We start from the raw sequence: 13,649 nt of genomic DNA on the forward strand, positions 1-13,649 counted from the left end.
TCCAAAGCCGGACTCAGACCAAGTCCATCAACAGTAAAAGAGATCAATTATTTAGTATATAATCTTGCAATGGAAGGTTATGCAGCAATAAGACTGGTTGGATTACATGAATTTTATTTACATAAAGTGAAAAAGGCTGAACAAAAGAATATATTCAGTCTGATTCCATTTGTAAAAGTTTCAGAAGGCAAATGAATTTATGTTTTTTAAGGCTGCATAAATACATGGTAAAGCTATACAGGACAGAGAATTAATATTAAAAAAGTAAGAGTAGTGATTAACTGCTGTCCAAGTGGGGCTTGTGGTGGGAACATCTGGTGTGGCCGAAGTGTTTGTGTCTTAATCTAGGTGATGATGAAAGCAGGATATAGTTTATAACTTTCTGTCAACCCACATGTGTTTCATGTTTTTGTGTGCATGTTATATTTTATAACACGATTTTTAAAAATATGTCACATCCTAAAACAAAATATCATCCCACTACATAAGGATTCGCTAATATCTCTCCTTAGCACAAGGTCCTGCCAAGCAGGTATGATCCCTTTTCACATACAGGAAAACTGAAGTTCAGAAGACTACGTATTTTATTTTTTTCACATAGGTTGGTAATTGCCAAGGGTGCATTAGGGAGTGATGGAGCTGGAGCCCCCTCCCAAGGCTCTCGGGGTCCTGCTCAGACTCTTTCCATGCTGGTTCTCTGTAGCTTCTGCCATGCCACTCTGGCTCTGAACTTGAAGTGTTCCATTCTCCAGCCCCTGAGCCATACTGCATCACTCATCAGCACAACCCACATCTTTCCCAAAGTAGGCCTTCCCGTTCCTCCTAGACCCACCCCTTCACATCTCCTTCCCACCTCCCACCTACCTGGTCCATGCTCCAGCCCCTCCCTTCATCTTTGATTCACAAGATCCCCTGTTTGGGCATAAGAAACTGCATGTCACTGTTGTCCCATCCATGATTAGAGGATGATGGTGCCTCTGCTAAGTCCTGTGCAGGAGGAGGCCATCATGTACCTTCCTGTGTTCTGACCCTAACTGTCCACACTGCCTTCTGGGCGCCTTGTCTGGCCACCCCCTCACAGCCCAGCTCTCAGGAGAAGTATGACTTGGGGCTATTGCCAACTGGAGAAGCACATGGTGCCTGGAGCAGCCTTTACCCATGCCTGAGGGGGCTGGCCCAGCAGGAGAGAATGCCCGAGTCTGCCCCCACTCAGGATGAGGCCCAGAGAGTTTCCAGGTGGCTGGGTAGTCACTGTTGGCACATACCACACACTCCTGCTCTCCCTTGCCTAGGAATGTACCAGGTGATCGGGGGTATCATCTCTCCTGTCAACGACCACTACAGGAAGCAAGACCTTGTGGCTGCCCACCACCGGGTGGCCATGGCCCGGCTGGCCCTGCAGACGTCCGACTGGGTCCGGGTGGACCCCTGGGAGAGCGAGCAGCTGCAGTGGACTGAGACAGTGAAGGTGCTGAGGTAACAGCAGAGCATGCTTTTGTGTGATGACCAGGGATCATGGGACACATCTGTAGAGCCCTGCGGTTGAAAGTAGGGACCAAGTATGAAGTAGGGCTTCAGCCAGGCTTGCTCAGCCAAAATCCCAGAAGTGCTTTCTCTCAGAGGCAGAGAGACCCACAGACCCACTCTCAAGCAGGGCCAGAATGAAAACAGTCAGAACCCACTGCCTTTCGGGATGCACTTTCTGGAAATGCCCAATCTCGATTCAGAGGGCTGTCTCCTTGGGCTCCAGTGCAGCCACCTAGTAGCTGTGAGACTGGGCATTTAACGTTCTGAGACACATTTCTCACTTGCAAAATGGGGACAATAAAACCTAATGAGGACTTTTTAAATGTAAAGAACTTTTCTATCCCAGAACCCCATTAAAGGATTCACTAAGTGGGACCTTCTATCATTGTCTTCACTGACTAGGGTGAAAACTATATCTACCTCATAAGCCATCTTTTCTAATTGTACAAATTCTGGGCTCTATAAATCTCGACTTTTATGTAAAATTGGAAAAAAAAAAGCCTATAAATCTAGAAAGTTGCTCGGGACCTTTTCCTTTTGGAACTGCTATTAGCACCCAGCAGAAGTAATTGGCTGTTTGAAAGCCTTGAGAGCCCTGGGAGCTGGGACAGTGGGTCACGGACTTGGGTCTGGGAAAGGGTCCTGTGAGCTTACCAGAGAAGCAGGAAGCCCCGTCCAGCCTGGGGGTTAGAGGGGACCGGGAGGTGGGCCTGTCTCTCACAGACAGCCGGCTCTGCTGAAGGGACTGCAAACTGGGCGTTGTGTCTTCTCTCTGTTTGGAAGCACTAGGACTGGACAGTGTCCAGTAATTGGCAGGCCTGTTCCCTCATAAATCGATTTAGGTTTTCATTTTTTACTCATCTTCACAGTCACTTGGTTGAAAACTGTTTACCTTTTTCTTAGATTAAAGGTAAAGATTTAGTTACAGATCTTGGCTCTGATTATTTGCCTTTTTCTTGGGAAAGAACCAGCTAGAAGCGTTCAGTAGCAATTTAGTGCTACTTCAGAACCTCTTGCCAAATTAAAAGAAGAGCAAATATGAAATGACGGTTAGAATACATGCTCTTTTTTTTAACATAAAGAATAAATTTACACCTAGATCATCCCTTCAGAATAAGAAATAACAGCCAGTTCTCATCTCTGGAGGATAGCAGAGGGGAAGACACACAAAAGAGTAGAAAATCCAGCAAATCGTTTAGCTTTAACATATAGTTACAAAGACGCTTTCCTCCTTCACCCTGTGAGAGGCAGTGTGGCCTAGGGCCCAGATTTGGAAGTCCAGTTTACTAGATCAGGGACTTGATGTGAGTTAGCATCTCTGAGCCTCAGTTCCTCGCCTAATAAAATGAGTGTGACACCACCTACTTCTCTGGGGCACTGTGTGAATTAAATGGGATGATGTGGGCAAAATACCTGGTTTATGGCAGGTGCTTAATAATGTTAGTTACCTTCCCTGCCTCCCCAGCACTGGCCCAGAGTTCATCCTCAAGACAGATAAGCCATTCCTAGATAAATATGAACTGGCCACAGAACCATATAATATTGTTGCCACTTCTTTTACAAAATGCAGGTGTGAGCTGAGATTTTACTGATTTTACATGTGCCTTTTTCTTTTTCTTACTCTATTCTTTAGTCCAGTGCCTCTCAGCCCTGGGTGCACCCTGAATCACCTAGGGAGCTTTCAAAAGTACCAAGTTCTCCCAGAGACTGGGATGTCACTGGTCTGGGATGGGGCATCAGAATTTTTAAGGGCTCCCTAGTGATTCTAATGCTTGGCTAGGATTGAGGCCACCATCTCAGTCACAAACTATGTGAACCAGGCTTATGATTAGTACCAAGATCCATCCAAACCAGTGGGCCCTGGCTATAGGAATCACCTGGGAAACTTTTTAAAAAATGCTCATCTCCCCACCCCCAGGAATTATGATTTGTGGGTGGGGTTTAGGCGTGGGTATTTTTTTAAAGGTCCCCAAATGATAGATTTTGTGCAGCCAGGGTTGAAAATCCGCTGATACAGACAACACAGTGTTGCTAATAACTGATCCCATTCTTTTTTTCCAACATTTAGAGTGAGCTTCTCAGAAAATTTGATTATTAATGTTTTCCTAAAATTCCCCAAGCATTTTTCTTTTTAAGATTGAAAATCTGGTAGTTGTAAGGTTAGGTGATTCTAGAAGCAAGGTAATAAACCACCCACCCTTTGCTCCATTTAGTATCTTCCTGACAGAGTCAACAGGGGATTTGCATCATAGGGACAAATAGTGTGACTATGACAAATGTCACTATGAAGTAAGTTCACAGTAGAGTTCATTGAGGATTCTTTTTCTACTTATCAGATTGCTTATTTTTATTTTTATTTATTTTTAATCTAGGCCAGCTTTCATGCTTTTAGGACATTTGATAACTTACTTTGCTCACCTTCTGGAGCTGTGAGGGGAGGTCCTTAGTCACAATGCCATTTGATGTGGCCCATCTTCATGGTCACCGTCACTACTGTCATCTCACCAACCCCTCTGCAAGCATGATCTTACGCTATCTTGCTTTTACAGATGAAGAACCAGGTTCAGAGAGGCTAAGTTAATCAAAGTCACGAATGAGTGGCAGAGCCCCCGTCTGAGTATAAAACCACACTTACGGTCCTCCTCCAACCAGAGATCTACTGGTGGGCGCACAGAGGGGCTGACTCTGTTCCTGCCACAGGGACCCTCTGACCAGGCATGCCTGGACTGCAAAGGGCATAGAAAACTCATTCCCAGGGTCAGCCCTCAGGCCCGGGACTGGGCACACTGGGACACCACTCAGGCAGACAGGAAGAAGCCACGGGCACTGCCCCACAGAGGCCCAGTGGAGGTCTGTGAGAATAATTATTCACACATCAGAGTTCAGAGAGCCAGCTAATATTCAAGTAGGGTCAACTTGAACTAGGATCTTCAAGGTAAATACAATAAAATGACAGTCACCACTTGTACTGATCACCTGTTTGTGCCAAGCTTTTCTAAGTAGGTTAATATCTAGTCACCTCAGCAACTCTGAGAAGTAGGTGGGTTTAGTCCCATTTTACAGATGGGAAAATGGAGGTTCTGAAAGGGTCAGTAACATCCACAGACTCCTACAGTTAGAAAGTAGAGGTGAGACTCACACCTATTTCAGTATGGTGCAAGATTCCAATCTAATTAGGAGTGAATCCTCAGACTTGAAGCTTACCAAAACCAAAGCAGACAATAATGGAAACACAGAGTCCAACTAGACCCTGAGAAGACTCAGCTGAGTCTCTGAGATCATCAAGAAAAGACTAGGGGCCAGAATTAAATGTATTATTGGTCCACTCCTTCCATCATTCCTGAATTCAGCAGATTTTAGGTAAGCAGTTCCTGAGAACTATGACTATAAGGATGAATTATATGAGCTCACCATTCACAGAAAAACTGCTAAAGTTGACTGGGTTCTTTCTGTGGACAGGCTGGTACTAAGCCGCTCCATGAATCCTCAGTGCAGCTCACAGGGGTGGGTGCGGTCATCGTCCCCCATTCTATAGATGAGGAAACTGGAGGCAGATTGCTTAAGGAGCCCACCAGAATTCCACAGCTGCTGGCTGGAAGCAGAATTCCAACCAAGCAGTCTAAATGTAAAGCTTAACCTTTATACCATGCCTTTCCCCCGCAGTGATGATCAGCCCTGGGCCACTTGCCTAGCACTGGGCAGGGTAGGAAGAGCTTTTTCTCTCACAGTCTGGTGATGCTCAGCAGGGAGGTCAGCATCAGCTTCATGATGACCAATAAACAGATGAGGTCAGTGAGGCTCTGAGTGGCAGTGACTCATCCAAGGTCATACAAACAAGAAAAGTTAAACTCGAACCCACCCAGTCTAGCTGCAGAGCCCCTGCATTCCCCCAAACACAGCTCATAAATGTATAATTCAGTAGGTGGAAGAGTGCATTGATACAAGATGTGGTGACTACCTGTGTTTGATCAGGTATGTCTTGATTCGCACACTGATTGCTAAAAGAGCCAGGCATGCCAAGCCGGCATGAGTCTAACCAGATCTGAGATGCTAACACCAAATGAGACTTGCTCCGTCCTGCCCGCTGTTCCGTGCACGTTGCGTGCATAACTCCTTCAATCCTCGTGACCACTAGTGAGAGGCACACACGGTCACTCTTCCTTGTCACACAAGTGCTGAACTGTCCGCACAGAAAGCAGTTGACGCCCTCCCAGGGTCACCCAGCTGACCAGTGGGGGAGCTGAGATTCAGCCTAGGCAGCCTACCCCATGAAGTCCTGAAATACTAGTTGAGAACAAGAGTGAGCTGTGGGCCACGTACCATGTAGTAGCTGACTCACCCTCACAAAAGTCTAAAAGGTAGGCGTTGTCCTCACTTTACAAATGAAAGGTTTTATTTTGAACCCACATGTGTCTGATTCTCATAGCGCTCGTCCTTAATCCCTACTCAATGTTTTTTAAGTGAGGTATTTAAAGACAGTGTTAAAAAAAAGTAGATCCACGCTCATCCCCCCCACCCCCCCCCACCTTCCACCAGGGCTCACAGAAGGCAGTGGAGGGTTAAGAGGACCCGATCACATCCGGTTTCCATCCCAGCCCCTGGCACATAGAAGTAGGCCCTCCACAAACATTTATGGAACAAGCTACCTACCTAAAATGGACAAAAGCAGGTGGAGACTTAAAAACAGACCCCTGGGTGGTTTTGTGGGGATGGGCACACCCTGAGCCTGTGTGTTTGCAATGCAGGCATCATCACAGCGAACTGCTCAGATCTCTGCCCCGGAGGGAAGGCCCAGACCACGGCGGGGCTCGCTGCACAGCCCCCACAGGTAGGTACGGACCCTCTTGTCCCTGGGAGGAGGAGAGGTCAGGGATGCGCAGGACCCACTCCCAAGCAGGATAAGGATTCCGAGGCTTTCGGGGCTGTGGTGACACTTCCCAGGCTGAAAGGTCATTGTCAACAATCTGCCACCATCCCTTGTAAATCGGTTTGCTAATTTAGGATTTTCTTCTCCAAAGGAGTTTACCTACCCTTGTGACTTGTGCTTGTGACCTGGATTACAGTCAGGGCTACACAGGGATAAACCGGTGAGTGATGCTGGGCTCCTTTAAAAGCCTGAGCCTTTCTGAGTACAAATGTGCCATTCTGATCCTCAAACAGAAACCTGTTTTTAGGGGAATTTCAGTCCATGTGGAATGTCCTTTTAATTTGTAACCTTAGGTTTCTACCCTGTTGTCAGCTCCTGGTGTTTGGTGGAATCTTACTAGTTGTGACTTCGAAGTATCTTCCCTCTCTAATGGCAGCCCTGGTACTAGGGGTCAAGTGTGTAGGCCCCTCATGGAAATAAACAGGAGTCCCTGGTGATGGAAGGGCAGGATGTGACATGGTCCGGGACTTACTGGTCCCACCCCGCTGAAACCCCAGCAGGTGCATCTATGGGGTTTTCCTACTGCATGTCTCCCAACTGTGGATGGTGTGTACCAGTTCCAGATCAAAAGGTCAGGAATGTCACAGGTAAACCAACCTAAAATTTCCTGCAGGACTTTTCAGAGCCTTTACTATGATCATGTGCATTGTGACTCTACAAGAAAGGGAACTAGCTTGTGGCCATTATCACTTTTTAGTCAAGGGACCCTTTTCGACACATATTGGTGCCCCAGAACACAGTGCCCTTCCCCACCCTGAACACAGACTGGAAGGCGCTCTTCTAAAAGAACTCGAAGATACTACCAGGCCCTAAAGGTTTCATGCAGCAGTCCTCAAACGCTGGCTAAAGGATCACTCACCGGCAGAATCACCTGTGAGGTGTATAACAATTTAGGCCACAGCCCAGGCCCCCTGAGTTCTGGGAATCTGGATATTCAGCAGGCATGCTGGGATTTGCTTTATGGCCAATTCAGGGGACTGCACTAGAGTAGGAATCTAAGAAAGCAGGAGGTCCAGCATCTCCTTTGTAATCCTCTGGTGTGTCTGCCTCTCTTCCCCCATCTTCCAGTCTTGGAGCACAGGCAGCGTTCCTTCTCTCTGAAGCATCTCTGGCTCAGCAACTACTTCTACCAGAGTTAGGAGACACCCGCTGAGCACCTCCCCAGGCCTGGCTTTGGACTCAGGAAAACAAAGGTAGCCTCCCCCAGCCTCTGACCTAAGGCTATAGACGGGCTGTGAATGGTGTGGAGTCCAGGCATGGATTAGGAAGGCTGCCTGGAAGAGGAGACACTAGTACCAGGACTCAGGATAAGTATCTTCTCTGGGATTAGGGACATTCTGGGCAGAGGGGCAGCTGGGCAAGGCACAAAGGCAGGAAATGGCATAGGTGCTGCGCATTCCTTGCTGCTAGGGAATGCTGGAGCTTCCAGTGACAGGCAGGGAGCCTCCAGTGATGTGGGAGGGATGCCACACACAGGCTCCCAGCCTCTCACACTTGCCCTCTCTGCACCTGGTTCCAGAATCCTTGTCTTACGTCTTTGCTGGGTGCCTCTCCTCCCCCTTTCCCTCTGACTCCACTTTTGAAAACTTACCTGTCTTCTTTGGCCCACGTTGGACCCATCTTCTTGTGAAACTAGTCCCAGCTCGCTTTCACGGAGACAGAATCTCCCCCTCCCTCAGCCAAAGCTCACCCGCATTCTTTACAAATTTATTTTTCTAGGGGCTACTCTGCTTGGCCCTGTAATGTTGGGAGTTTGTTCTTTATCCCTTTTCTTGCTATTCAGGCCCTGGGTCCTGCTCATCTTCGTTCTCTCCTAAAGTAACTGTTAAAAAAAGAAAGTTCATGTTGAATGAAAAGTGGGCTTTTCAATTTACCAAAATACATTAGGGGCTTTAAAAATGTTCATGTCCTTTGCTTGATATATTCCCCTTCTAGGAACCAGACAGTGGAAATAATTAGAAATTGGGACAAAGATTTATGTAGAAAGATGTTTAGCACAGCGGTTTTTATAATGGCAGAAAATAAAAGCAACCTCCATGTTTAAGTATTAGGGAACGTTTAAATTATTCTGTGTACACAGGACAAATAATTGAGACAAAAGGTTTTTGGAGGAAGGCTTATGAGGTAAGTGGGAAAAATCAGGATATGATTCTGTATATATAATCGCAAGTATATAAAAATGTAAATATACTTGTACATCTATTTGCATGTCTAAATCAATAGAAAAAAAAACCAAAAAATACAGGAAAATATATTAAGTTTTTGTAGAAAGCAGAATTGTTGGGGTGCCTGGATGGCTCAGTCATGAAGCGTCTGCCTCCAGCTCAGGTCATGATCCCAGAGTCCTGGGATGGAGCCCTGCACTGGGCTCCCTGCTCAGCAGGGAGTCTGCTTCTCCCTCTCCCTCTACCTGCTGCTCTCCCTGCTCATGCCCTCTGTCAAATAAATAAATAAATCTTAAAAAAAAAAAAAAAGAAAGAATTTTTGTTTTCTACATTAAATACATATTTTCCATACATTTTATAATGGATATAGATTTCATGTTTGTAATCAGAGGGAAAAACAGTCCACAACACTAGAGCAATGAACAAGAGGAAGGTGGAGTTCTTCCTCAGCTGAAATCTCGCATCTGACCAGGTGGCCTGTATGTTACTAGTAACATATTTGTAAAGGACCACTTTGTGTGCTGTGTATTTCGTTGGACGCTCATCTCCTCTGGGACTGAAGATCACAGACTGAACTCAGCATGTTATGGCAGCCAGAGCCCTGCTTCACCCATCACTCCCATGATCTGCGGTCCTCCTTGGACTGACCCAGTCATGAGGGCCACCTGGTTCTGGGCTGCTTGGATATGACACATGGGACGGAGGATGCCTCGGTTGGTCCTCTAGCAGCCTGACGGTATGTGTTTCTTTTGTGCAGGTGGTCCCTGCCCTTAGCTGATGAGGCTGAGCACAGCTCAGCAGCCTTCAAAGGATTCCCTATCCGCACAACCAGAGCAGCCACTCCCTCTGATTCCATCTTGCACCAATTTAATCCACAGTGGCCTTGTCTAGTTACTTTGGGCACCACCCTTTATCCCTGGCTTCAGCTCTGGTGTCCCGTCCACTTCAGAGTCTCACACTCCTCACACATGGCTATGTGCCCATACCCTGTACTAGGCCAGAAATTCACATTGCATTCAGTCCATCACTCAATTTCCAGAACTTCCGCAGGAGGTCATCCCCATTTTACAGCAGAGGGAACCGGCCTGGCTGCTAGAACTCTCCCAGGCTTCCTGCAGCTCTGAAACGGAACCCAGGGCTGACTGACCTCAGGCCTGGGTGTTCTTAATATAAACTGGACTTCCAAAGAAAAAGGTCCCGGTGGCACTTCCCTCACTTTCCATGTAAATCTCTGCTTTTTAAAGCCTGTGGCTATTCCAAGAAAGCACACTGCCCCCAAAATACCCACGGACATCCGATGTAGGTCAATACATCATGGTTAAGACAAATCAGATCACCAGCCTTTATTCAGCACCTCTGACTTAGGCACCCAGTGTGAAGAGTTTGTAGCAGTGATGTGAATGGATTTGAAAGAGATAGACAGTGGTCTCTGAGGGTTGCCCAGAGTGGGAGTCCAAGGCACATGTTGCCAGAAGAAGTGATTACCCCACAGACATGCCTTTGATTTGGGGGATGGGAAGGTGTGGTCACTTGTCCCCTGTAGGCAAGAGCTCAAGGTGAATTGTATTCCTGTTACTGTTAATAAATCAAATAGTGTCTAATATTGCAGCCATTGTGTGGAAACTGTTCCCACAAAAATCCACCAAAAGAGGAAAGGGGGTATCTTCTGTTCTTTGACCTGTGGGAAAGGGAGGGGAGGACAGTATGCTCCAGGCCTCAGGAGACCCTACAATTAAATGCCCATCATTTAACCTCTCCCATAGGAAGAGCACGTAAAAATCATGCATTTGTTTAAAAGGTCAAAAGCTGGTCTCTTGTTATATTACAGTGGTTGAATAAATAAGAAATTGGAGTAGAACCTTAGGGATGAAAAATAGTTCAAATCCACATATGTTGTGAGCAATGGGTCCAGCCCAAAGTAGTGGAAAGTGTGAGTTATTGAATAATTCTTAAACGCAGTTTTACTGATGTTAAAAATACTCCCTATGGGAAAAAACCATCCATAAATGTTGAATGGACATGTGGATGAATGGGTTAGTGGATAAGAAGGTGGATGGATGATGGATGGTACTTAATACCTATCACACTCTGTTGATAGGTATTACTCTGTTCTAAGCACTGTTCTAAATACTTCATACTTATAGGCTCATTCAGTTATAAAATAGTCCTATGGGGTAAGTACTATTAATATCCTCATTTTAAAGTTGAGGTCACACAGCTTTTGAATGGCAGAGCCAGGTCTAAGGTGTCTGGCTTTAAAGTCCTAGTTCTTAACCATGGACAGACAATTTATGAATACATGTATCAGTGTTTGAATATCATTTCATTATAGCAATATTATGCTGCTAAGAGTGTTTGAAAAGTCTGTTTCTATAATTATATCTGCTTCTTCAAAATCAGTAAATAAGTCCAGTCCTCAGTGGGGAGACTGAGGCCCAGAGAAGGCTGGACCAGCCCCATAGCAGCCAGGGCCTGACTGAGGCTGAATTCAGACCTCCCCATGACCCTTCCAGTTTCTCACTTTCCGTCCCACAGCTAATCTAGTGCTCCTTTGTAAACTCATCTCTCTGATCCATGCCCAGATCCTTCCAGGTTTCCAAAGAAGAGGAGCCTCAAGCCACCATTTACATCAGCTCTTTCCCCAGCTGGTGGTATCCCTGAAGTCCTTCCTCCCACTCCACCCCACCCCCCACCCCAGCTTAGGTTTCCCAGTGACTGAGAGCTGCCAGCTCTAGGAACACAGCCTTTGCCATTTACTGAAGCTGGAATCGGCTTCTAGAAGGACCAGAGATCATAGTGGCTGCTTCTAGCATGGACTTGATTTTCTCCTTTCCACATCAGCCCATTCAAAAGGGACATGACCTTGAACAGTGCCAGGAAAATCCAGGAAGGGCGTCGGGGTTCTGATGCATATACAATTCCGCCAGCAGGAGGCGGCAGAGCCCATCATTTACAAATGCCCCACCCGGAGGCCGGAGGTCAGGTTTGAGTCCTGCCTCCTCCTCTGCCTGGAGTGACCTCAGGCAGGCAGGTTTCCCTCTCCGCAGACGGGGCACAACAATAACGCCTACCACGTGAGATTGTTCTGAGGATCAGAGGAGATTAAACCCATAAAGCGCTTAGCGGTGATGCTCCCGATGAGCACCCAGTAAACATTAGGCATCCTTTCATCATCACAACCATCTTTCTGTTAGAACAAATGCCAAAGGATTATCCACATTGATCAGTTGTTCTAGAGCTTTGTTATATTGAAAACAGATGAAAAGGTCACTAGCTGTCGATTATCCCAAGAACCTTTATGCTGAGATTTACTTCTAAAAGTTCCAGGTGTTAGGGCTGAAATAAGATTGTGAGAAGGGCGGTGACTTGCTTGAGGCCCACAGCTAGCACTAGGATTTTACAGCCTTACAGGTCCACAGCCGCCTTCAGACCACCCTGCCGTGGGGTCCAGCCACTGCACGCAGACTTGTGGTAGAATACTGGAGGAAAACAAACAGGCCATTGTGTATTTCTTGGCGCCTTACCAATAGTAAACAAAAGATTTATTGATTAAATTATTACTTAACAACTGTATGTCTCTGAAGTCGCTCCAGATTCACTTACATGCTTTTTCTTTTGCAGTCATGAACACACAGACACTGTTCATTCCCAGGAAAGCATCCTGTGCAGTTTTCAGACAGAATATGATGTTATCTTTACTGGCCGTGACCCTTCTGTAACCTTGTTGGCCTCCGCCCTTGTTTTTCCAGCTGTTCCTGAGCTGAAGCTGCTCTGCGGGGCAGACGTCCTGAAGACCTTCCAGACCCCCAACCTCTGGAAAGATGCACACATCCAGGAGATCGTGGAGAAGTTCGGTGTGGTGTGCGTGAGCCGCACAGGTCACAACCCAAAGGAATACATCTCGGGCTCGCCCATCCTGCACCAGTACCGGCACAACATTCACCTGGCCAGGGAGCCCGTGCAGAGCGAGCTCAGCTCCACGTACGTCCGGCAGGCCCTGAGCCAGGGGCACAGCGTGAAGTACCTGCTCCCAGATGCCGTCATCACCTACATCAGGGAACACAACCTCTACACCAGGGACAGTTCCTGGAAAGGCAGCAGCACCCAGAGGAGTGAAGGAAAGACAGGCTGGGAAGAGTCAACCACTCCACAGAGCTCCTCCTGACCAAAGGGCAGTCAAGGTCTTGGGCTTTTTTTTTTTTTCTTCTCATGTTTCCTTTATTTTACTTAGGCAGTGAGTTGACTTCAGAGGCATCTTCTGTCCGAGGAAGATACACGTTTCTTTTGGGAGGAGGAGCAGGTGCCGACATCTCAAGAATGGACTTTCTCCAAAGATGTTAAAATGGAGTGACAGGTCACTAGAACTAGACCACAGCTCTCAGAACCTGTCATTGCAGAGGCCTTCTTGTTCGGTAAGGGGTGACTCAGGCATGCGCATCGAAGGCAGTTCTGCGCCAGGCAGAGCCCCTGAGGGTCAGCTCAGAACTGCCCACACACATTTTTTAACTAGAACCAGGTGCAGATGCCTGTCTTGATGGGAGAGACTTGACAGGATGCTAATTACCAAACAGTGGGCTTTGTCAACGCCTTGTTCCAACAAAATAATACTAAGTGAGGAGTCAAAAATTTGGCAACAGCTCTTAACCACCGTCTGCCTGCATAAGCTGTAGATACAATTTTAAATCTTTCTAAGAAGTGACCTTCAAACAGTATTTTTGATACGGCAGATATTTTTAACACGACTTTTTTTAAATAAATGCCAGGACTCCTGATTTCCAGGTTTCTAAGAAGGAACTGAGGTAAAACAGATGCCTTGACTGTTTCAGAGGATCTTTTTGAATGTTTTATGACCGCCTGCCTGTTTGAATATTGGCAAAGAGATAAATAATAAATTGACATCGAAAGATATTAATGAAAAGTTTCTTTTTTCTTCCTTTGTTATATTATTAATGCCTGATGTACCAGCTGTTGCTCTTCTTTTTAGCTACCCCCATGAAATTTGCCACTGTTCCAGTTGAACTGACATGAAT

The 13,649-nt window shown here is 46.5% G+C and overlaps 1 protein-coding gene across 3 annotated transcripts in view; it reads left to right on the forward strand.

Annotated features, from left to right (window-relative positions):
* The window catches only part of NMNAT3 (nicotinamide nucleotide adenylyltransferase 3), a 117,942-nt gene extending 104,415 nt beyond the window's left edge, over nucleotides 1-13,527 (forward strand). For 2 of the 3 annotated variants that reach the window (XM_032869572.1, XM_032869573.1), the window contains 3 exons: nucleotides 1,293-1,476; nucleotides 6,273-6,355; nucleotides 12,369-13,527. In XM_032869572.1, the coding sequence (XP_032725463.1) occupies nucleotides 1,293-1,476; nucleotides 6,273-6,355; nucleotides 12,369-12,784 (683 nt within the window). In that variant the 3' untranslated portion in view covers nucleotides 12,785-13,527. The remainder of the gene's footprint in view (nucleotides 1-1,292; nucleotides 1,477-6,272; nucleotides 6,356-12,368) is intronic. The other variant, XM_032869574.1, reaches the window with a different exon arrangement.
* Nucleotides 13,528-13,649: the final 122 nt, after the last annotated feature.

This window comes from Lontra canadensis, unplaced genomic scaffold (genome assembly GCF_010015895.1).
Source record: "Lontra canadensis isolate GAN:19392208 unplaced genomic scaffold, GSC_riverotter_1.0 scaffold38, whole genome shotgun sequence".
Lineage (NCBI taxonomy): Eukaryota > Metazoa > Chordata > Mammalia > Carnivora > Mustelidae > Lontra > Lontra canadensis.